Raw genomic sequence first — 23,539 nt, forward strand, 5'->3', positions numbered from 1 at the left:
TACGCTCTGTCATTTATTCTAAGTTTATCGCTATCGCGAAACATTCAAAATCAATTTCAGTAATATCCTATACAACTCTAGATATGTAGCAGTATTTAAGGCATGTTAGAATTGGGGATGAAATCAGGATGTTGGTAGGTGAACATCATATGGAGGTAATAATCAGTTAAAACGACAACAATTTGTGCCGCTGAAAACATTAACACCATTAAAAACTCATACGGTAGCAGACATAACCTAAATAAAACACTCTTGGAAGCTTATTGTGATTCTCCTCCATAATCATCAACCCATCCATCTGAAGACAAAAAAACGCGTCTGACAACCAAACAAGCTCAAAGCCAGTAAATTGCAATTGCAAACTCCAAGCATAAAAAACATACAACTAAACAAACGTTAAAAAATCAAAAACCTTTCATATCTTGGTAGATGCAAAAAAAATCAGATGGAGTTACTAAAAACTGTGTTTTTGTTGCTCTCCAATCTATAAAAGAGAAGTTTCCTGGTTTATAATCGCATATCCCAAACGGTCAAGCCAGTCAGACTTGAAACTTTTTAACACTAATTTGTGAAGATTGACGCAATATGGCCTCAAATAGGTATATAGATTTTGTATTATAACCATTTTGCCAGAAAGATGAACAAAATTGGAAAAAATTTATACTGTTAAGCTCTCATAAAAATTTTAATGTATAACTAGTCACATAATCCTGTCACCTGTCAGATTGTCAATTTAATTAAGTTTAATGTTGAAAACCCAAATAATAAACAAACTTGATATCGCTAGTTGAACACAAAATAGACAGATTTCAATGTTTTGTGTAGTTGAACTAGTATAAAATTAATAATATTGAGAAAAACATGATCAAAATATAAGGTGTTTCATGTCTTTATACTTCTAGTTGATTTTTTGAAAGGTTATGTTGCGCTGCAATTAAAAGTTCTCTGCTATTAACAACTATATAAATAAATGTGTGTTGAATGACAGTAATGTAATAAATATTACTTCTTATGGTAAATAAAATGGATTTTAGTTGGAAAATATATGTAATTCCACCTGTTATATTCATATCGACATTTACTTGTGCTACATTGTTTCTATCATTAAGCGGATATGTACTTATATTTCTATTATTATTTATTTGGTTTGTATCAATGTGTGTCACTTTCGTTGGTCTCCACAAATTACTTCAGTATAACGAACCTATTCCATTCATATTGCTTCAAGACTATATGGAATATTTGGGTTTGAAGAAACCAAAATCAGAGGAAAGAAAAGTGCTGAAATCAAATCCAGAATCCATCAAACGACTAACAAATGATTTAGATAAGTATTTTATATCGAAATGGTACAAACACATAAGCAAAGATGAGAATTTTCCATCTGAGAGCAGGATTTTCATAGAGGAAATTTTAACTCGGCTTATAGATGTCCAGTTACAAATAAACAATAAGCAAATCTTAAATGGAATACTAAATATATTTTTAAGACATTTAAAAGAATATAGAAGAAGTGTTAAACGTAAGGGAAAATATCAAGGCTGCATAGAAGATCTGTACAGGTATTTTGGTTCTAGAATAATTTAAACAGATGGTAATACACATTATGTTTTAGGTATTCACATATATGTAGTACCATAAATATTAAAAAGCCAAAAGAATATTTTTTGCACCAATTAACTACTGATCTACTAAGACATTTTGTTAATTCAGAATTATGGAATTCATTACCATGTCACATTTTAGTATCAATACTTGCACGAAAATTTGTTAGCTACCTTTTAAATGTATTGTCCGACCCTGAAGTTATTAATTACTTAATACTAATAACACTTTGTTCTGATGAAACAAAAACTAAGTTTAAATTAAATCAGTATGGAAGGATATCATTGGTAGATTTTTGTACAGCTAATGAAATAAAACATGAGGTTGACACATCTAAAGAACTTGGAGATTCTGAGAGTGCAGTTACAAAAAGTGATACTGAATCACATAAAGTGGAAGATGAAGTGCAACAAAAAGACGATGCTAAGAAAACTTTATTGGATGACAAAAGTACTAAAACTACTAAAAAAGAAGAAAAAGCTGGTCTTGATAATAAGGTCATATTAAGGACTAGACAATCTCATGTGGAACCGGTAAGTGTAGATTTTTTTATATTTTGAATAAAACTTTAGTTAAAATTCCTACCTTAAATGTATTAATACTGCCAACACTGTATGTAAAACACTAACACTAGCCAATATTCTACTATTATCTTCTGTTTACTGGAAATAATAAACTTTAATTTTGACTGTTAGTCAATTGTTTCTTCTAGGTATGTCATAATTCCACAGCTACCTTGTTTATTTATATACACCAAATAGTAAATATTTTCAGGTTTTATGTTTTGTTTGTCAAATTCCATTTTTATTAACATTTAAAAAAAATTTAATTTGAGAGAGTTACATAAGAATAGCACAAAATAAATTGTATGTATATTCAGGACAGTTATTTGCAAGTGGAGAAGTCACCTAAAAGACATAATCCTGTAAAGATTTATGAACCTAAAAGTACATCAAAAACTTGGAGAGATTCTCGAGACCTGGCGTGTATCTCGTTAGGGCACGACCCGTTAGATGCATTACCAGTTGGTACCGACGTTGTAAAAACTACTTCCAAGCCTAATTTCTGGGAAACTTCAAGTACGTATGTTTCGTATATAATCCTAATTTACTATGTATATTGAAATATATATTTGTAATTCAATGATTTTAGAGAAAACCGAAGAAAATAAACAGGATTCGCCCACTAGCGCTGCCCAAATTTTCAATGAAGTAATTCATATAAGATCGATGGAGAGTCTCAAAAGTTCTATTAAACCAATCAGTAGGTCCGCGCTGTTTAGATTCGAATGTTGAATTAAGGTATGTGATGTTTCAGGTGATGTGACTGAAAGGACACTGCACAATATCAAGGATTTGCAGGAAACTACAGTTCATAATGCCCTGCATAAAATCGGTGATTTTCAGGTAACTCCCACTCACAAAAAGACAGTTGATAATCTTAACTACTTACACTATTTACCACCAAACACTCTTATGCATTCTTCCGTTCTATCGAACACTCAACGTCTCCTTCACGCTCAGCCGGAGGTACGTGAACTTTTTTGCTGACTGTTTTGAGTGCTGTTTGAGCGTTATATGAGTTCACTGTTCAAGCTTTTGAATGGCGCTTTGAATGTCTGTTTGCTTTCACTTGATATCAGCTACATTTCTTATAAGTGTTTTCGAGCTGATTACTGGTTAGTTAATTGAATTAAATTATTTTAGAACATGTGTTTCACTTCATTGGTGATAAATAAATGTTTACTACTGTAGGAAATTTATTTAAATCCAATTTACAATAAACTGATAATGTCAGTGTTATCTCTATTACATATATAAATGATATTAATACTTTGAATAACTTAACAAATATTCAGGCTGGCAACAAAGTATTTTTGATGACATCCTTTTAAGCAAACATTAACATTTTATTGAGATTTGCCATTGAAAATTTTTGTGGTAATCAGCCTCTTCACTAGCTGTATTATATTAAAATGGAGTGAATTATGTTTGCTTTTAATACTGTATATTGGTATTTTTGTTGATCTGAGACAGTATCGTCGGCATGGACGGTTAAATTATTGTAAATAGCAGATATTCAGAGAGTACTTCACCAGTTTATGGAGGAATGTTGTAGGAGGCGTAGGATTGTCTTTTTTGGCTTCTGATTGTATTCACAGGTCTTTATTTTGAAAGGCTTTGGGAATTGAACTTGTTCCAACAGCAGATATAATATCTCCTGAAAAAATCTGATACTCAGGAGACTTGGCGTCCAGTATAATGCTACAAACTTTTTAAATGATCGGATTCATTGTAAATATAAATGTTAACTTGTAAATATAAAGTCACCATATCCATAAAAATATGGTTTAAAAGTAAATGAACCAAAGACCAAGAACAAGGTTTTTACGCTTACTCAAAAAACCCAGGCATCAACCATCCACCAAGCGATATTAATTGGTGATGAAGTATTTGTAATGATTATCTGGTTTATTGGGAAATAATTTTTGTCTAATATATATATATATATATATATATATATATATTGTGTTAAGAAATGTATGGTATTTAAAACAAACAAAACTTTAAAACAATTTTATTGTAATAGGAAAAACTTATTGGCTCAGTCATATTCCAGAATACTTTGGCTCCAGCCTAATATTACATGAAACTTTGATACTTAAAAACACATTTATTATGAACACTAATCAGAATCAGTAACGATAACATTTAATACCGTAAAATATCAATCATATTTTAAATTGTATTTTACGAATTTGAAGGATGAGGCAGCTGGTGTGGTTGAGGGTATCCTGGATTTTGGTAGGGCAGGTTTCCGCAAGGGACTCCGTTTAACAGGTAAAGGTACTTCGGCTTAATGTTTGGTATTATTTAGGTTGTTTTTATCTGAAGGTCTTCAAGATAACATTGAGAACGCCAAAGCATCCATTACAAGTATCCCTATGGGTAAACCGGTTCAAAGATCCATGAAAGAACAAGTGAGAAGGAAGCTTGACGAACTAAGGAGGTCCGATTCGGAATCAATGGAAAAATTTATTTCAGCGGAAAGCGTCGAATCAGTTTGGATTAATCCACTGGAATCTCCAATCTGTGAGGAGCCTATTATATACGTAAGTTTGACAGTACATGTATTTTTGTATATAAGTTTTCTGTGTTACTAATGTCGTGTTAGATAAAATTACGAATAGCTGCGGATTGTTATTTTAAGTTAAAACAGTGCAGGTGAAGGTACAATTTATATTTTCTTGTTGGTTCAGTTATTAACAGTGGATTTTGAGAGACATACACTAATTTGGATACATATGTGTTGATCTAGTAATGTTGTCATTATTTTAGTAACAAATTATCATTGGATCAACGTAATAGAAACCATATGATAACTTCAATATTTGTGTAATGGAAATGTGAATTTTAATAATACCTTCCTTATTATTTTTATATTTATAAATATAGGATTAAAGTGAATATCATTAATATTTTCTAAGTATATCATCAATAGTTAATCCCAACTCCTAATAATAATAATTGAATAAGATATAACGTTTAAATATGACTAGAAGTAATAGCTACTTTCTCACCATATTATATTTTTGTAATAATCAAAATTATGTTAAACGTAAAAAATCATTACTCTTTAACTCTATATCATTTCGATCTATTTTCCTCAAATATTCCAACAGAACAACTTCCCTTCCACCTTCTTTTAAAAATATAATTAAATTCGTAAGACCATCAATTTTCTGAGAGATATTTCCATTGTAGTATCTGAACTCCAGTTCATCGATGAAAGAGTTATAAATTGTTTCTGATTCAGGATTATTTATATCTTGGTATTTATCGAAGTAAGCCGTATAAGATTCGTAATTCTTTCTACCTGTTATTTCAATCATACCATTAAATGCAGGGATTTCTTTCAAATTGGTTATAATAGAGAAACAGTGTCTTAGTGATTGTGGGGTTGCATCGGTCATGTAGCTATCGCCATACCTATCAACTTCGTTAGATAAGCAGTTGCTTGGATTCGTTCCTAGACAGTATATTTCATCAGTTTGATATCCTAACAAATTTCCATCCTGGAGTACGCGAAACAACCAGCTGGTACTGATAACGTCATAGTGGTGTCGTCTCGATGATACTTCTTTAGCTTTATCATTGTACGTTCCAACTAAAACAATGTCGACTTCTTCATCAATCGTGTGATAGACCTCGCCCCCTGCCTTATAAATGTTATTTTCCACCTCGCTCTTTGACTTTTGTTCATCACCGTTCAATACATGGATCTTATACCTCCTAAAAATATCGCATACCTCTTTTCTGTCCCCATAATTCGGTATATAAATCTCTTTTTTCTTTACATTTCTTTTTTTACCTATCAATATATCCTCCAAGTTAAGACTGTTCTTATTTAATTTAATGACGCTTTTGTTCTTACTGGTGAGCTCCAAAAGTTCATTGATAGTGAGACACTCTTCCACGGGTTTATCGTCCCGTATTTTCACCACCCTTGGAAATCGAAGTGTATAGCTCGTCTTGTAAGACTCATTGGAACGAACCAATTCTGTAGCTCGTATTTCGAATAATAACGAATCTTCCGGTTCAATATAATAATTTGGCTTTTCTTTCCCAAAACATAAACTGGAACTATGACCAGCACTTTTACCTAAAGTTTTCAATTTTTCGTTTATCATCTCTAGCTGTCTATCGGTTAGCCCACTAGATACTTTAGCAAACGCCAAATAAATATTTCGTCGGTCTTCGACTGACTTCACGCCGACTATAAACGAATTTAACTGGTCCGATGTAACGGATGCATATTGACCTCCCATTAGAATCACATCCAAATCATTCATAGTATCCTAAAATAAAAGTTAATGTATAGTATTCAGTTATAGATGAACCATTCATTTCAGAATATTATTTCATGTCATAAAATTCATTTTATGTGAGGGTATAAATTATCTTAGGGTGTACACTGTATCCGGCAGAATTAAGGGTCAATCTAGTTAACTACATAAGATAAATGCCTGGTTTCAATAAATGTACGAATAAGAATAAGAAAAGAATGAAATGTATATGTCATTTTGTTGGTGATCTCGTACCACCATTAACTAAATTATACATAATTCTTCTATATGTCACTGAACTCGATTTTCATAAAAAATCTTGTGTTCTCGGGAGATTTATGAAAAACTGAAAAACTTTTATAACAAAATTGCAAACTCAATTTTTTTCTTAAAAACTTATATAACAAAAACAAAGAATGAGTGGATGTACACTGTATCCGGCAGAATTAAGCGTCAATGTTCAATTGTCGAGCATAGAAAAATCTAGTTAACTACTGCCTGGTTTCAATAAATGTACGAATGAGAATAGGAAAATAATGAAATGTCAATTAGTATATGTCATTTTGTTGGCGATATCGTACCACCATTAACTAAATTATACATAATTCTTCTGTATGTCACTGAACTCGGTTTTCACAAAACATCTTGTGTTCTCGACAGATTTATGAAAAACTGAAAAACTTTTATAACAAAATTGCATACCCAATTTTTTTCTTAAAAACTTATATAACAAAAACAAAGAATGAGTGGGTGTACACTGTATCCGGCAGAATTAAGCGTCAATGTTCAATTGTCGAGCATAGAAAAATCTAGTTAACTACTGCCTGGTTTCAATAAATGTACGAATGAGAATAGGAAAATAATGAAATGTCAATTAGTATATGTCATTTCGTTGGCGATATCGTACCACCATTAACTAAATTATACATAATTCTTCTGTATGTCACTGAACTCGGTTTTCACAAAACATCTTGTGTTCTCGATAGATTTATAATGACATTCGATATGTGATGTTGTGATACAGTTCCAGGAATTTTTTTATTCTGAAAAACTTACATAACAAAATTGCAAACTCAATTTTTTTCTTAAAAACATATAACAAAAACAAAGAATGAGTAAGTAATGGGATACTACTCACCCTTTATTTTATTACATAGGTATAGGTATTTTATTACATGATTGTTTTCACCAACAATTTTACAATGTTATTTATTGTTTCCTAATTTATTTATTATATATTTTTTTTCTTTCATAAAAACTCAATTAATCAATGGATATTTCCAACCTATGCCAATTCACAAGTTGTTAATAACTCATTTTGTAACTTCTACAATTCTTTTCATTAAACTCTCCTCTAAATTCCTCTTCCATTCATAGTTTTATAGTCGTCTCACCTGTTTATCGATATTTTTAGGTCTATAATTCTAAAAGGTCTTTAGCTTAAAAAAAGATGGATACATCGAAATAAAAATGATGGATTATTTTTTAAAACTATCGCCAGTCTACGATGTATTCACCTTAACTTAAACAATTTGATACTTCTATATATTTATCATACCTGAAAATATTCCAATTTCATTTTAAACCATCCACTATTTCTGTCACTGTATTTGTAAATCGATTTTGGGTCTTTAATGATAATACCTTCTTCTTCGTTTTTAACACTTCGGTTTAATTCTTCAACGATTTCTACGTATGTGAAAACCTCTTTGATTTCACTAACAACCAATATGCCTGGTTCTTCTCGTTGGAAAACTTTCCTTAACAATTTCACGCGTTCACGTAATGGTCGATTTGTGAGAATCTCTTCATTAAATAATATTATGTCATACGCACAGAAGCATGGCTGGTACCTTCCTTCCTCTCTGAGTTTTTTAACATCAACTTCTATACCTTTCGAGCCATACTTTTTTCTATGTTTATCCCATAACATCATTTCACCATCTAATATTACACTCTGTATGCTAATCTCAAAGAGGTCTTTTAATTTTGGAGTTAAGATACCTGTTAACACCAAAGGATTCAATTATAAAAAGAAAAAAATATGTTTAAATAAATAAGAGAAATTATACTTAACCAAGAAAATGTATATTCATGACTATGTACCTTCTTCAAATGAAGGCCCATATGATGCAGTAAAGTCATAACCATTTCTCGAAAAGTATTTAAAAATGTTGTTCTTCATATGTATTTGGAATCTTTCACCATCAAATTTATTTTCAACATAAAATAATTTATTATCCTGCAAGTTCTTTTTAAATGAAAATTGATCAACTTTCTTAGATAACATAGGTCTAAATGGTTCAAATATAACAATGTCTAACTCATGAACATTGACATTGTCATCATACAATACATCAACTACTTTCCTTAAATTGTTATTAGATGCATAATATTGTGCTCCATCTTTGTGATAACAATTCAGGATTCCATTTCCATCGATTCCTAGTCTTAGATCTTTCAGTATAATTCGAATGACCCATCTGTAATAAATGTTATTACAAAAATTGTATTAAACAGAACCAATAAGTATTTATTGTAAAGTAATAATGTTACCTTATATCCTCTGCAGAGCATCTTTTGAATATTTCCAGGAGGATATTTTCAGCTTCTGCTTCATTTTTTCTGTATGCTATAGCATCTAGATATGCATCTAATTCAGATGTTGTCAAACTAGTTTTGCATTTTGATAGATATTTTCGTATAATACTGTATACAACCTCAGCGAAATCATTATTTTGTCCTAATGTTGATCTTTTTAAATTATTTTGATCTTTGCCTTGTGGCAAGCCTAACATCCTGATTAATAAACCTGTGATCTTTGACTCTTTCATATTATAGGATGGTCTTTCTCTATCAAATTTTGGGAGCATTAATCGTAACAAAGAAAACATATTTGATTTGAAACATTTTTTCCAATTAATAAACACATTTATTAAGATTGCACGTTTCTCATCTCGTTGAGCTTGTTGTATTTTGGTAAGATCTTCACAAAAACATCTAAATTCCATAGCTAACGTGTGATTAAATTACTAATGATCATGTGTAGCTATTATATATGTAAACACTATTTACTTTAACACCATTCTATAAATAATTTCAAACAGGTATAGACGAGTATTCTGACTAGAGAATAACCGATATTTTATTTTTGTTTTGTATATGTTTTTATCGAAAGATGTCGATTATATCCACATTATTGATACCACGATTAGGGTTGTCGAACAAATATCAGCATATCGACATTTTTTTAAGGAAAAAAAGGATATTTTTCGGGTCAAAACTTACAATATATATATTGTACCTAAAAATATTAATATTTTTTGTCGTTTCCAGACGTCGATGTGATTGAAATGTCATAGAGTGTATGTTTAGTTGACTAACTCATAATTATATTATAAAAATGAACTATTTCAAATAGAAGCCTGAACAAACATTGGCTGCTCCTGGAAAGATTACTGTAGGTGAGAATATATCCATTCCTTCAATTTCCATGGAACTGCCAGGAGAAACCGACAGTCCAGACCCAGAATATGAGGATACGGCCGATTTAGCATCGAGTATTGCAAAACTACGCTCCTTATTGCAACAAAGATCATCCGAATCAAATATATCAACTCCAGCGTTGAGTCCTATGTATTAATCATTGGATTTTGTTATGTAGGAAAAAGTATTAAGGACTGTGTTTTAGGCCTGAAGAATATTTTCAAAAACATCCTGAGACAGAAAATGTATCTGATGTGGAGGCTCTGGAAGTTGATGGGATGATGCCGAACTTTTACAAGTTCTGCGCCAAAACGGCATCGGGGGTTTTATCGAATACCTTGAATACTATAAAAACCGCCCTTCCTGGGAACAGCTCTGGGCATATATATACTGTAGAAAAGTGGAAGTTTAAATTGGAATCTAAGGTAACATAAATTATTGAAACCTCAAATTTCCACAGTATCTTAATTTTTACTAATATATGTTTAGTTATGAATTCCTTTAAAGTTATTTTTTTAGGAATCTGATACACTGAGCCGTATGAAGAAATTACTAACAGAACGAAAGGAATATTGCATTTTGGATAAAGAAATTGATACTGGTTACGACGCATTAGATTCAGTAGATATATTTCAGAAAAGCCCAGTAATGCTTTCAAATGTTCACTTTGATGGTAGTAGATAATATCAAGATATATATTGCCAAATGTATAGAATATATCTTCTTCCAGATGAATTAGATGACTTTGAGGGAAAAATGCCAATAACAAAAACACTCCTAGATATATTTTGTGAATTGCTTACTGATACAAAGTCACCTCTTATTCAAGAACCAGTAATAAAAGGGGTTCTTTTGTCATGTGGTAGTTTAATAGAGAGGAACATAGATGAGTGTATCCAACAAACTGAAGTGTATCTAGCTGATCATTTAGTTGATATTCCCGAAGAATCAAAAATGAATATTTTATCAATGGAACTAAATGAATATATTGAAGCGATAAGATCTAGTTTTCCAGGTAAAACAAATATTTTCCTTAGCTTGATTTTTTTAAAAGGCAACACTATATATTTACTTATTTATGTTTTTGTAGATTCTTTGAAATATATTATCAGAAAAGACACCATCAAAAATGCAATTAAATTACTGATGTCTTCACTACAAATAAAGAAAATCAATGAAGATATATTACTGCAAGTTTTCGAATTAGTTGCTATGAAGTTAATTGATGAGAGCACTCAAACTTCACCACCTGCTTCTGCATAAACTCATTCCATAACAGTAATCTTACCAAAGATGTATGTTAGTAATAAGATGCATTACTTTTTTAATATGGTTATTTCACAACTAAAACTATTAGTTTCACATACATATGTGTAACATACAAGATTTGGTTTGTAGTTGTTTTGATTTTTATATACAAATTTGTTATTAATTTTGATTTTCGATTAACTTTTGTTATATTTCTACATGAGTAAAATATGCCGTTGTTATATATTTATATGTATTTATTGAATAAAAATATTTGTTTTAAGTGTATATTTGGTTTATTTTAATGATTGTGCTGCTTATTACATATTAAGAAAAAATAGTTATTGCTGCTTTAAATTAATTACTAGCGACCCGCCCCGGCTTCGCACGGGTGCAATGCTGATACTAACTTAAATACACTACAGAAAAAATATGAACGTTGTATATAAAAACATAGCGGCCCGCTCCGACTTTGAACGGGCATAAAATATATATGCCTATGTCACTCAATGAAAACATGATTAAAATCGATCCAGTATTTTTGGTTCATTCATTACTGCCCTTGGCCTGCACGCATTAAATTTGGAGTAAAACAATTCCTCTTCCCCTATACTTACTATGAAGATTTCCTGCTATCTTTGGAATATCTAAATTCATACAATTTTTATTACATTACACATTTTTAAACGCAAATTTTAAATTTGTAATATCTCCGAAAATATTTGTTTAATTTACATGCTGTAAGGAACCATATTGATCTATATTAATTGCACACTGTATTTAAGGTACTTAATTCGATAAGGATTAATGCCGTATTGCTTAAAATAGCTTCGTAAATAAGCCATTTTCTCACGTAAAAAGTAAACAATAAAAATGGTTAATGTGAGTTATCCCTAAAAGATAAACATATACCATCGCGGACTTTTTTGTAGACCTTTTTATGGTGTACAATACTGTAGTACATTCTAGATCTAACTCGTAGGGTTAGGCAGCGTTTTTGCTAATTGCTAAATAAGCCTAAAAAATAGGTTAATTTACGACATCACGTTAGAAACCTCTAAAATTAGCAATGTTGCCTTAGTATATTATGCATGTATTATACATATAAACCTTCCTCTTGAATCACTCTATCTATTGAAAAAAACCGCATCAAAATCCATTGCGTAGTTTTAAAGATTTAAGCGCACATAGGGATATAGGGACAGAAAAGGCGACTTTGTTTTATACTATGTAGTGATAATATTAAATATATAGAGAATTATTATCATGTATTAAAATAATTTTTAGTATGACAAAAATATGTGATATGGGGCTGGTTATTTTTTTGCCTTCCGTTCACCTTGTGTGTTATTTGGCTGTGGTACCTACCTCTGAGTTTTTAAACTTTACAGCTGTTTATTACTAAGGATAAAGTAGATTATATCCTTTTTGTTGTTTTTTTTACTTTAGTGCTTTCACTATAATAAGATTACTTTCAACTATATTATGTAGCCTGGCACTAGAATTAAGACGTTTTCAACAACCTGTTGGTGGAGTCCGTTGTGAATACAGAAAAATCTCTTTCAAAGGAGTGCGAGTTATTGTTGGGGTCCCTCCAATGTGCGTACTTCTAAATTCTCATTGGAACTATATGAATGAGTCAAGTATAGCAAGCTACATGCTGAATCAACGGTAAGAAAGATACTATGTTATGGTTTTTACTTCTAGTAAGCAATTAAGTTGATAGATTTTAATTAAATTTTAAAGTAAGCCATGATTGGTACCGCCTGTTGAGCCGGATTACCTACCTAATGATTCAAGGATGTTCGCTCGCAACCAGACCAGATGGCTTGTGGTATCATTTTAGCTGGTAAAATATAATAAACTAATAACAAAATAATAGGTATATATATAATAATAATGCGTTAACAAAATACTATAAAAAAACGTGAATTATTTTTAAAGGTTAACATAAAAAATAGATATTTCTTATACATCCAACAACATCTTGAAATGTCCTCTACAATTAACTACCTGCCTATAACAAAAACTACACAACCGAGTTTGATTTAAGTTTTTATCTGCCCTTTGTCTTGTTTTTCCTTGGCCTCTTTTGTTATGCACTGCTCAGAGTCAGAACCTGGTAACGCCAAAGTTATGACGCAGTAGTTGAAGTGGTACGTATAACTGGTACTGGTGTTTAAGTCCGGTAGGGTTCCGTTATATTCCACGAGGTTGAATTTGGGTATTGGCGCGTTAATCGTGATGTTAGCGAAACAGGGCATCGAGAGTAAAGCGGAATCCGAATCTTCCGTTTTATTCTTGCAAAACTCGTCGTTATTACCGGTAGGGCACGGGACGCTGGTGTTAAGACATCCGTTCTTTGATTCGCATTCTATTACGTCGACATTGGAGACCAAACACATGATTTCATTGAAATTCGTACAGGTCGGTATAGCACCGGAAACGCAGATGGATTTGGCGTTATCAGGACATTTGGTTAGGACTGTGATAGGCATGTTGATCTCTCCGTTAGTTTCCATTGGCCTTTCGTTGTTGTAGACCGAATAATTTCTGCGGAAACCGTCCACTTCCAGAAACCACTCGTAGTTTCCCTTTAATATGGTTCTGTAATCGTTCGAATTGTTTAATTCCTCGCATATTTTATACTCAGGTCCGGCGATGGCCATGGTCGTGATGCAATACGTGTATTTCGTGTTGGGTTGAGTTTGAGTTTGATCCACCAGGTTCACGTCCAGAGTGAGGTTGGTAAAACACGGAACGGTGACGTCAGCTTCCAGCTTCTCTTTGTGCGTGGAATTTTGACAAAGAGGGTCCGTGATATCGGTGCATGGCAAAGTTGTGTTGACGCAAAGAGCCTGATTGCCGTTTTGGTCGCAGGGTGAGGCCTGGTTCATCGTGGCCACGCAGAGTACGGTGCCATTTTGAGTACAGATCTGAAATAGGCACATTAATATGAGGGGGAATTAAATATAAATGGAAATTTTACTATTTAGCTTCGCACATTCTAAAGGATTGGATGCTCGAGTGTTCTTTGGTTTATGAGGAGGGGGGAAACCGGTTTGGGCAGAAGGTGTACTCGGTAGCATACATTAAAAATCATCGTGGTCCGGTAGATTGAACGTAAAGCGCCAGGCGCATGCTTATATAATTTTATAAAGTAAAATAACGTATCTACTCTATTAGTATTATTTGTTCTAATACAAAATATATGTTAACTTCAAAAAATCTTAAATAAACTATTTTTCTAAAATAAATTACATCTCGTATATTTGGCAAAATCGACTTTCAGCATTTTTGTTTGCCCTACATATGTTACGCCGACCAATATACGAATAATGTCGAAAGTAACCGAATCTCCACACCATGATGAATTTTAATGTATCCAGTGCTCGGTTCTGTCCGATTTACAGCCGTGACTGAGCGCGAGGTAACTTCGTATGTTGCACAACGCATCATCATAAAGTTTAGCCAATGAAGGCGTTAAACCAAAGGAAATTTTCACTCATTTGAAGCCACAGTTTGGGGATACTATACTGTCTCAAAATTGAGTTTATATGTGGGTCAGAGAATTCAGAGATGGGCGAGAATGTGTCGAAAATGAAAGTCATGTTCTCACAAATGACAACATCTGGACTGTTCGAGATCTTGAAGGTGATCGCCGGTTGAAAGATTGAAGAAATCTTGTCAGAATTGGGTATCAACTACGGAAGTGTTCAATTCATTATCACTAGTCAACTTGGCTTAAAAAAAACACACTGCAGTTTTGACAAGGAATAAATTGGAAGAGATGCGCTGGGAAACCCTTGAGCACCCTTCTTATAACCCTGACTTGTCACTTTGTGATTATTTTTTATTTGCGCCCTTGAAAGAAGCACTTGGAGGCAAAAGAAAGAAAAGTTTATTTTTAGTTTGAAAGCAATGAAGAAGTAGAGCAGTATGCGCGCAATTGGCTGACAAATCGCCCTAAAACTTTTTATGAAGAAGGAATGTTCAAACTTCCATATCGGTGGCAAAAGGTGGCTACATAAAAAAATGTTAAATATTTAGTTTGTGTATACTAAAAATGTATTTGGCAAAATCACTGTTTATTGATGTTATATTTGATTCCCTCTCATAATTGGTTTATTTCATGAAATCGTTACTTGTTTTAGTATTATTTTCGCTTCTTATGAAAACACACGATATATAAAAAAGTTCTTCCTATAAAAGAGTCATTGTACCAATTCTGAATACTGACCCAACATATACATTACACAGAAAATTACACACATAACAATTCGATTGAAACGTTCCCGGCCTACCATAGTAAAACACATTTTTTTGTCAAAATTACTTTGTTTTACTCAACATAATTTCCTTCAAGGGTGATACACTGATTATAACGACCCTCCAACTTTTCGATACCATTTTTATGGTACTATTTGTCCTTCGCTTTAAAATAAGCCTCAGTTTCGGCGATCACCTCTTCATTTGATGAAAATTTCTTCCCAGCGAACATTATTTTGAGATCTAAGAACAAGAAATACTCGCTAGGGGCCAAATCTGGAGAATACGGCGGATGGATGGATTTTTGCCATCGCTTTCACTGAGTTGTGACATGGTGCATTGTCTTGGTGAAGCAGCACTTTCTTTTTCTTCAAATGCGGTCGTTTTTCGGCGATTTTGTTCTTCAAACGGTTCAATAACGCTATGTAATAGTCGCTGTTGATGGTCATTCCTTTTTCAAGGTAGTCAATGAAAATTATTCCAAGTACATCCCAAAATACAGACGTCATAACCTTGCCAGCCGACTGTTGTGTTTTCCCACACTTTGGAGCGGATTCATCGTGTGCAGTCTACTCGAATAACTATCGATTAGACTTCGGAGTGAAATAATGGAGCCATGTTTCATCCATTGTCACATATCGACGTTTCACTCAAAAACACGGGTTTATTACGCTTGATCATCTTCAAACACTGCTCCGAATCATCAACTCGTCGTTGTTTTTGGTCAAAAGTGAGCTCGCGCGGCACCCACTTTGCACAGAGCTTTCTCATAACCAAATTTGTGAATTATATGATGTACACGTTCAGTTGATATCTCTAGAGTGTCTGCTATTTCATTCAATTTAAATTTACGGTCATTCAAAATCATTTTGTGTTTTTTTAATGTTTTTGTCGGTAACAACCTCTTTTGGGCGCCCATTGTGTTCATGGCCTGAGCATACGGCTCGAGCTGATTCAGCGCATTCACAGTAAACACGTGCGTGCGCAGAGAATTAGGCTATATTTTGCCATTTTTTTTATCAATGCTCGAACCGAATATTCAGATCTATACCTACCTCAAGTGGTTTCATACTTAGTAATATTTCGGCTGACATTTTGTTGTTTCAGTAGACTGGCCTTTGAATGTGTCCCATGAAAAGTGGTGGGAGATATTAGATGTCTAAATTATTAAGAGTTGATCACGCAACAATGTCGCAATCAACTATTAGATACTTGCATGTATTTTGATCAGTGATATCTATTGTTGAAAATGCAAACAACCTAAACTAACTGTAAAATAACTGTTTTTAATTTAGTATTATTGAGTTATTCAGCGTATACCGATGCTAATCCAATGAATCGTTGCCAAACTAAAAAATTTGAAAATCTTCAAAAGCAATTTAGTAATATATCGATATACTGTATACGCTATTGTTAATATCATACCGACTGTGTGCCCTTTCCGCATATCTGTGTAGCATTCCCTTCACAAAGAACCAACACATTGGATGGTAACTTTATCTCTTCCACTTTCTTGTCCGGGTCCTGGTTGTAGTAGTTAACCACTGTGTATGGTCTCTTGAATCCCAGTCCGTAACTGATAAGGTTGGATGCCATGCTAGAAAACGAACATTCTTAATGTGACTGATTTTACTTTGAAGCTCTACGATCGGCTTACTTGTAAATCACCATTCCCGCTATAACATTACCAATTGTTCTACCGCTGAAGAAACTGCTTTTCGGTTTCATTGGCGAGTAACCTCCACCAAAACCTCCGTACCCTCCCATTCCCATTGTGTTGAACCCGCCTAAGAATATATATACATTTATACATACACGTTTAAGAAAACAAATTACATTAGGCAAAGGGAAAACTACTGTTGTTGGAAATGTATTTACATTTTAAATAATTAAATGCATTTTTCATTAACAAACACTTAACAATTGACCAGATTATGGAATAATGGATATGATTGAAAAAGCCTATGAAGGTAAAAAGGTATTTTCAACTATATTCTTAAATATAGCACAAGCTCTCGATAAGGTATGGTATAACGACATAAGCTACAGAAAATGTTACCGACTAAGCACACTGAACTATTGAAATCTTACATTACAGTCAGAATGTTTAGAGTCAAAGAAGAGGAAGCCTAATCTACAACAAGATTCCAATTCTTTATCTACTCTACACATGTGATATATCCACACAAATGGAACCTGTAATTCTTGCTGTCGCGGACAATAGCGGAGAAGCCACACAAAAATTACAATAGGCAAGTGACAATATAAATAAGTGGACCCAAACATAGAAAATAAAAATTAACGATAGTAAATCAGTGCATATGCAGTTCACGTATAATCAGACCGTATATCATTCCATATAGCAACAACCCTAAGTATCTCGGAATGAATCTTGATGCAAAACTTTGCTGGAAGGAACATGTAAAAAACAAAAGGAAAGCAGTGTAGTTCAAAATAATTCCCTTCAAAGGTGATAGACTGATTATAGCGATCATCCAACTTTTCGATACCATTTTTCTAGTACGATTTGTCCTTTTCTTCAAAATAGGCCTCAGTTTCGGCGATCACCTCTTCATTCGACGAAAATTTCTTCCCAGCGAGCATTCTTTTGAGATCTGAGAACAGGAAATATCCGCTGGAGGTCAGATCTGGAGAATACGGTGGATGAGGAAGCAATTCGAAGCCCAATTTATGGATTTTCGCCATCGTTTTCACTGACTTGTGACACGGTGCATTGTCTTGGTGAAGCAGCACTTTCTTTTTCTTCAAACGGTCTAATAACGCTATGAAATAGTCGCTGTTGACGGTCCTTCCGTTTTCAAGGTAGTCAATGAAAATTATTCCATGCGCATCCCAAAATACAGACGCCATAACCTTGCCAGCCGGCTGTTGCGTTTTCCCACGATTTGAAGAGGGTTTATCGTGTGCAGTCCACTCGGATGACTGTCCATTGGATTTCAGAGTAAAATGACGGAGCCACGTTTTATTCATTGTCACATATCGACGAAAAAACTTGGGTTTATTACGCTTGATCTTCTAACACTGCTTTGAATCATCGACTCGTCGTTGTTTTTGGTCAAAAGTGAGCTCGCGCGGCACCCACTTTGCACAGAGCCTTCTCATATCTTGAATGATATGACGTACACGTTCATTTGATATCTTTAGAATGTCTGCTATTTTATTCAATTTCAATTTACGGTGATTCAAAATCATTTTGTGGATTTTTTAAATGTTTTCATCGGTAAGAACCTCTTTTGGGCGTCCGCTTCGTTCACCATCTTCGGTGCTCATTTCACCACGTCTAAACTTAGCATACTAATCCGCACACTGAGACTACCACCTGACCAGACTCATCTAGTGGTTATTGGCCTAAAATGGTCGCAATATTTGAATTAACGAACACTGAATTATATAGTTTATAATTATTATGATACTATAGTTTTATTATTTAGATTATTAGATCTTAATAATAAGTAACATGGCGTGGTAATCTCGTATTAGTGACCGAGTAATAAATAAAAGGTTAAATAAGAAACAACATGTCCGCCACAAGCTGTCAACATTGAGCTGTCCGAACTGAAACAATCTATATCTTGATGAAACTATTGATTTTTTGATATACTAATTGCTTACCATGTTGATTATAACTGCCATATCCACCACCCATTCCCATTCCCATCCCTCCCATGGTCATTCCACCATAACCTGGATTATAGCCTCCAAATGACTGCTGCGGATAATTGCCATAAGGACTGTGACCTCCATAATTATTGGGCTGCTGATAATTCTGACCAAAACCTTTATAATTGGCTGAAACAATAATATATTAATACTAGAATGACAAAATCAGCTTGTCGAAATACTTTGTCCTGGATAAGCGGGTGGAGCACCCCAAGTTTGTTGTCCGTTGTAGGCTGGAGGGGCGGCATGCTGATGGGGATATGCTGGTGGAGCTGCGTGAGTTTGATATCCGGATTTCCAACCACCTGTTGTTGCAAGATATTGTTGTTGATAACATAAAACGAAATAAAGTCGGTAGTTTTACTCGCCTGTATTGGCAGAGGCTGGATTCGATGCTGGTACATTCCATCCAGGTTGGGGAGGTTGTGGTTGGTTCGGACTGGAATGTTGGACTTTGGAAGTTTCTTTTTTTATTGCCGGTTCCGCCTAATCAAATCATTTCAAGGATTGGTTTAAAAATAAAGGTGGTGATGAGTGAGACGTCTAGGCACGGGCAATTTTGTTTTTGTTCGAATAAACACATTTTGTTGTTTTAATAGTATCAATGCAAATGAGACAATATCTACCCATGTGACATTCACCCTTTGTAGAAGTCCCTCAGTAAAATTAAATAATCATGAACTTCCGCAAGTAGACAACGTTAAATACCTGGGAATGCCTTTCGATCGACGTTTAGTTAGACGAAAATATATAGTTACAAAACGCAAGTAGCTTGGGCTTAAACTGAACCAAATGTACTGGCTGATAGGGCGTAAATCTAAATTATCATTAGATAACAAGTTTTGCTGTATACGTCAATACTTACTTCCATTTGGACCTATGGTATTGAACTGTGGGGTATTATTAGCAAATCTAATATAGATATGCTCTAGAGATTCCAGAATAAAGTGTTGCAAGTCATCGTCGATGCCCCATATTAATTGTCCAACAACCATAACGAGTGTGATTCGGAGTGTTATTAGTGTTCTATTAGTGAATCCCAATTCACTCGTCAAACAGTTAAATGTGTGTCATGTCAGTGAAGTGCGTAGGCTCAAACGCAAACTACCATAGACACATAGACTGTGATTTAATAATCTCTAGAATAAGCTAGAATAGTTTTAGAATAAGTCAGGATAGTATCTAGAATAAGATTTAGATTATAAATTGTTCAGTAGATCACTTACTGAAGTGATCTTCCACATGTCAGGATGGTTATATTATATAACTGAAATCATATAATAATACTTATTGCCCACGGGCAGATTGTTGACGTTCTAGGAGATTAATTAAAAAAAATTGTTTTAAACCCTTTCATTTCAAAATTGGCGCAGTCGGTAGGATTCCTGCGAGATTCTTCTTTTCCCTTTCTTAACTCTACCTATACTAGCGTGGAAAAAAGTTTAATGTATATATAATAAAACAATTCTAACCTAAAAATTATTGTGGCTGTATAATTAATTAAGTTGTTTTAAGTTCTTCAATAACATAAGCATTAGATGTACTATAATGTTAAAATGAATTATAATACATAAAATTTTTGTTTTATTATTTTATTTGGATTAGATTTTTGTTATATGTTAGAGCCAAATTCTATTGAAACTCAAGAGTTGCTGCGGCAACATTGCGACGTTTTGACAGATCATGTGTGTCACTACTATTTTGAAAGACTGTAGTACACTTATGATTATACGTTGACGATCGATCAGATTAAGTTATTGACGAATTAAAAATAAAACACAAATCGACATATTAGAGCTGGAACACTACAGTTAGAATTTATATTTTTATTGAATAAGTATACACTGGTTCGAATTAAAAATAAAACTTCTATGTTTAACTAAAACTCTACTCCTCTACTTTACTTTTTTTTAAAAGCAAAGTCTTTTATTGTTCCATCAATGTTTAGAGCATCACACACCTGTTACACAATACAGAATATAGGTCTTAAATATACTCATTGTTGATCAAAAATAATTTTTGATCAATTTCAAACGCAAATCGACTTCCGGTTATAACTAGAACAATATAGCCAGACTGGTTAGCTTCACATTTTTCATCAATTCAATTTTGCACCTTTCACAGTTGGCATAACATGTGAAGAATATTCGGAGCATTATTATAACAATGGCCAGCGTAATTTTCAAGCTTGAATCCTACAGTTAATGTTAATAATTCAAGTAATTTTGCATAAATTAATTGATTTTCGTTGCCTGTAATAGCAATGCAAGTTCGCTGTCAAAGTCGCTCTAGCTTGCAGATGACTTACAGATTGCGAATCTAGCTAGCCTAACCATCCATCATTCTGTAGCTGCTGAATAGGCTCACGAATTTCTAAAATGATTCTATCTAACGAAGAAAACAGCTTCATTATTATCTATTTATTATCAGTGGCGGCTCCTGATAAAAATTTTAAGGTGTTCTGCAATTTTTGCAAAAAAACTTACAATTTTTTTATAGATTAAGTCCATCCTATGTTCTTTTATTTTCATTTTATTTGCTTTTATTTTCTGCTGGCCCATGACGTATTATATCTGATGCTTCACTAATGATATTATCAATATTATTTCGAACTTGAATAATATTGCGTTCAAAATATCGATAAAGTCTCTTATTTCAGTAGGTTAGATTTTTCTTTGCTGCGCTTGATTAAAAAGGATATCTACGTGGGGCATGACATGATGGAAAAAAGTTAGACAAAAATTGAAGATCGGATCATTTAATGTACGACGAATAGAAGCTGCTGCACTATAGACTGTGTTGCTGAAGAATTGATCTTCTATTTCATTCATACACTCAATGAGATGGTAAAAGTTCCAACGGGTTGAAGCGCCGTGGGGGATCCTTGTGTTTACAATTTTGTTCAACACTTTTAGTCGTTGGGGTGAATGATTAAAAAAGCCAGGAATGTCTTGTATATTGCCAAAATAATACACAGACTTGCTTATTTGTGTAAGCAGCTTTAGACATAATCAAATTTAATTGGTGCCTTTTTATTTTCAAACTTAAGTGCTCTAGATCGGTGACCCCCATGTTTAAGCTTTATAGCCACCAAAAAGTAAGTACAGAAAACAGTACACGTATTTCTTGTTACATCCACAAATACATTCATTTTTTAAATAAATATCTCTATTAAATAACTTCCCTCAACTTGCATTAGATTTCTCAATAATAATATCTGGTAATGGTCTACATTTTACTACCACACCATAGTCACAGTTATTAGTTTGTTATTATTAACTGACCGAAAGTCGCGCTTAAATTAAAATTCCGATACATATAACCGATATCAGATAGGGGCCATACGGCGCTGGACTAAATGCAGCGATATCTCCACTAAATATCGGCCTTGTTTTAGACCGATTGTACGGATACGGGTGTAGTGGGTGGAGTGCCGTGTAGGTGTTTGAAGGAGCTCGCAGAGCACGATCGTGTGGCCCAGATAAATAATAGCAATAGCGTGAATTGTTATCCTACCGACGGTAGGTTATTCCACTGTATTGTATATTACGTTTTTGTATCGTTTATTACGATTCGCGAATGCTAAGTGAGAATTGTATAATTGAATATCTTAGTGTTTTAGTGACATTACATAATTATATCTTGGGAACTTCTTAAAACCCTCTCTTAGGAAAAACTGTTTATTTTTTGAAAACAACTTTTCTCTCAATCTATCGTATACAAAGGACTTACTGGCTTAACATGTTGTTTTGCCGATTGCGTTCCAGTTTCAGAGGTTTTCTTGCGACCCCACCAACTGGTTGATCCAGATTTCGACCGTGATCTGCCCCCAAATGATCGTTTAGCGACTGATACATCGCACACCACCAACAATATCAACAGGAACACACCGACTGTTTCCGCGCACAGTTTCATTTTCGAACGATAGCATATAAAATTGTTACTGCAGAAATATCGCCGTGGACAGCGACGTGTATCAAAGGAGCGGAAATGCTCGTTAGTTCTTCTTAATTGGATAAACTGTAGTTTGAAAGGCTCGGGGAGAGATCAATGTCTTCAGTAGCGTTACTTCAACTTCTTGATAGATATGATCGAAAAATATTAACAAATAGTAACGATTTATCAGTCTGACAGTTTTGACACAGACATTTTGGTTTCAAACAATCATAAAGAGAAATATTTCGCGACGTCCAACATCTAGATATCGCTACTTCTAACTTATTAATTGTTTTAACATCTATGCTGAGACTGGATCTGATTGGCTCACTTCGTTTCTATGGTACGTTTGTTGTTAATTTATTTTGGGTGCCTTTTTCGGTATGTCTAATGTAAGGAATAATGCGTTTAGATTTATATAACCTTTAGATATAAAGTTATTAGTTCATTAGTGTATATAAGTCGGTA

The 23,539-nt window shown here is 33.5% G+C and overlaps 3 protein-coding genes across 4 annotated transcripts; 1 reads left to right on the top strand and 2 right to left on the bottom strand.

Annotated features, from left to right (window-relative positions):
- The first annotated feature begins 735 nt into the window (after nucleotides 1-735).
- LOC143199568 (uncharacterized) lies at nucleotides 736-11,473 on the top strand. Of its 2 annotated transcripts, none has more exons than XM_076409456.1 (12): nucleotides 736-1,562; nucleotides 1,616-2,138; nucleotides 2,486-2,684; nucleotides 2,758-2,868; nucleotides 2,923-3,134; nucleotides 4,370-4,445; nucleotides 4,500-4,717; nucleotides 9,873-10,087; nucleotides 10,143-10,362; nucleotides 10,457-10,610; nucleotides 10,668-10,952; nucleotides 11,028-11,473. In XM_076409456.1, exons 1-12 carry the CDS (start codon nucleotides 1,012-1,014, stop codon nucleotides 11,198-11,200), a joined length of 2,937 nt encoding a protein of 978 aa, XP_076265571.1. In that variant the 5' UTR covers nucleotides 736-1,011; the 3' UTR covers nucleotides 11,201-11,473. The 2 variants fall into 2 exon arrangements, with proteins under 2 accessions (XP_076265571.1, XP_076265572.1); XM_076409457.1 differs by having other exon boundaries at nucleotides 2,923-3,011.
- DNAlig4 (DNA ligase 4) lies at nucleotides 4,169-9,757 on the bottom strand. The gene is made up of 4 exons (XM_076409458.1): nucleotides 9,008-9,757; nucleotides 8,558-8,934; nucleotides 8,010-8,455; nucleotides 4,169-6,463 (listed from the first exon to the last, which is right to left on the bottom strand). Exons 1-4 carry the CDS (start codon nucleotides 9,460-9,462, stop codon nucleotides 5,213-5,215), a joined length of 2,529 nt encoding a protein of 842 aa, XP_076265573.1. The 5' UTR covers nucleotides 9,463-9,757; the 3' UTR covers nucleotides 4,169-5,212.
- A 1,588-nt stretch (nucleotides 11,474-13,061) lies between the features above and the next one.
- Nucleotides 13,062-23,088, bottom strand: LOC143199575 (uncharacterized). Its single transcript, XM_076409493.1, has 7 exons — nucleotides 22,868-23,088; nucleotides 19,504-19,621; nucleotides 19,318-19,440; nucleotides 19,088-19,264; nucleotides 17,112-17,241; nucleotides 16,880-17,051; nucleotides 13,062-14,121 (listed from the first exon to the last, which is right to left on the bottom strand). The coding sequence occupies exons 1-7, from the start codon at nucleotides 23,048-23,050 to the stop codon at nucleotides 13,234-13,236; spliced, it is 1,791 nt and encodes a 596-aa protein (XP_076265608.1). The 5' UTR covers nucleotides 23,051-23,088; the 3' UTR covers nucleotides 13,062-13,233.
- Nucleotides 23,089-23,539: the final 451 nt, after the last annotated feature.

Source organism: Rhynchophorus ferrugineus, unplaced genomic scaffold (assembly GCF_030347505.1).
Source record: "Rhynchophorus ferrugineus isolate W39M unplaced genomic scaffold, kcgeb_rfMv2 rfM7, whole genome shotgun sequence".
NCBI classification, from domain to species: Eukaryota; Metazoa; Arthropoda; class Insecta; order Coleoptera; family Curculionidae; genus Rhynchophorus; species Rhynchophorus ferrugineus.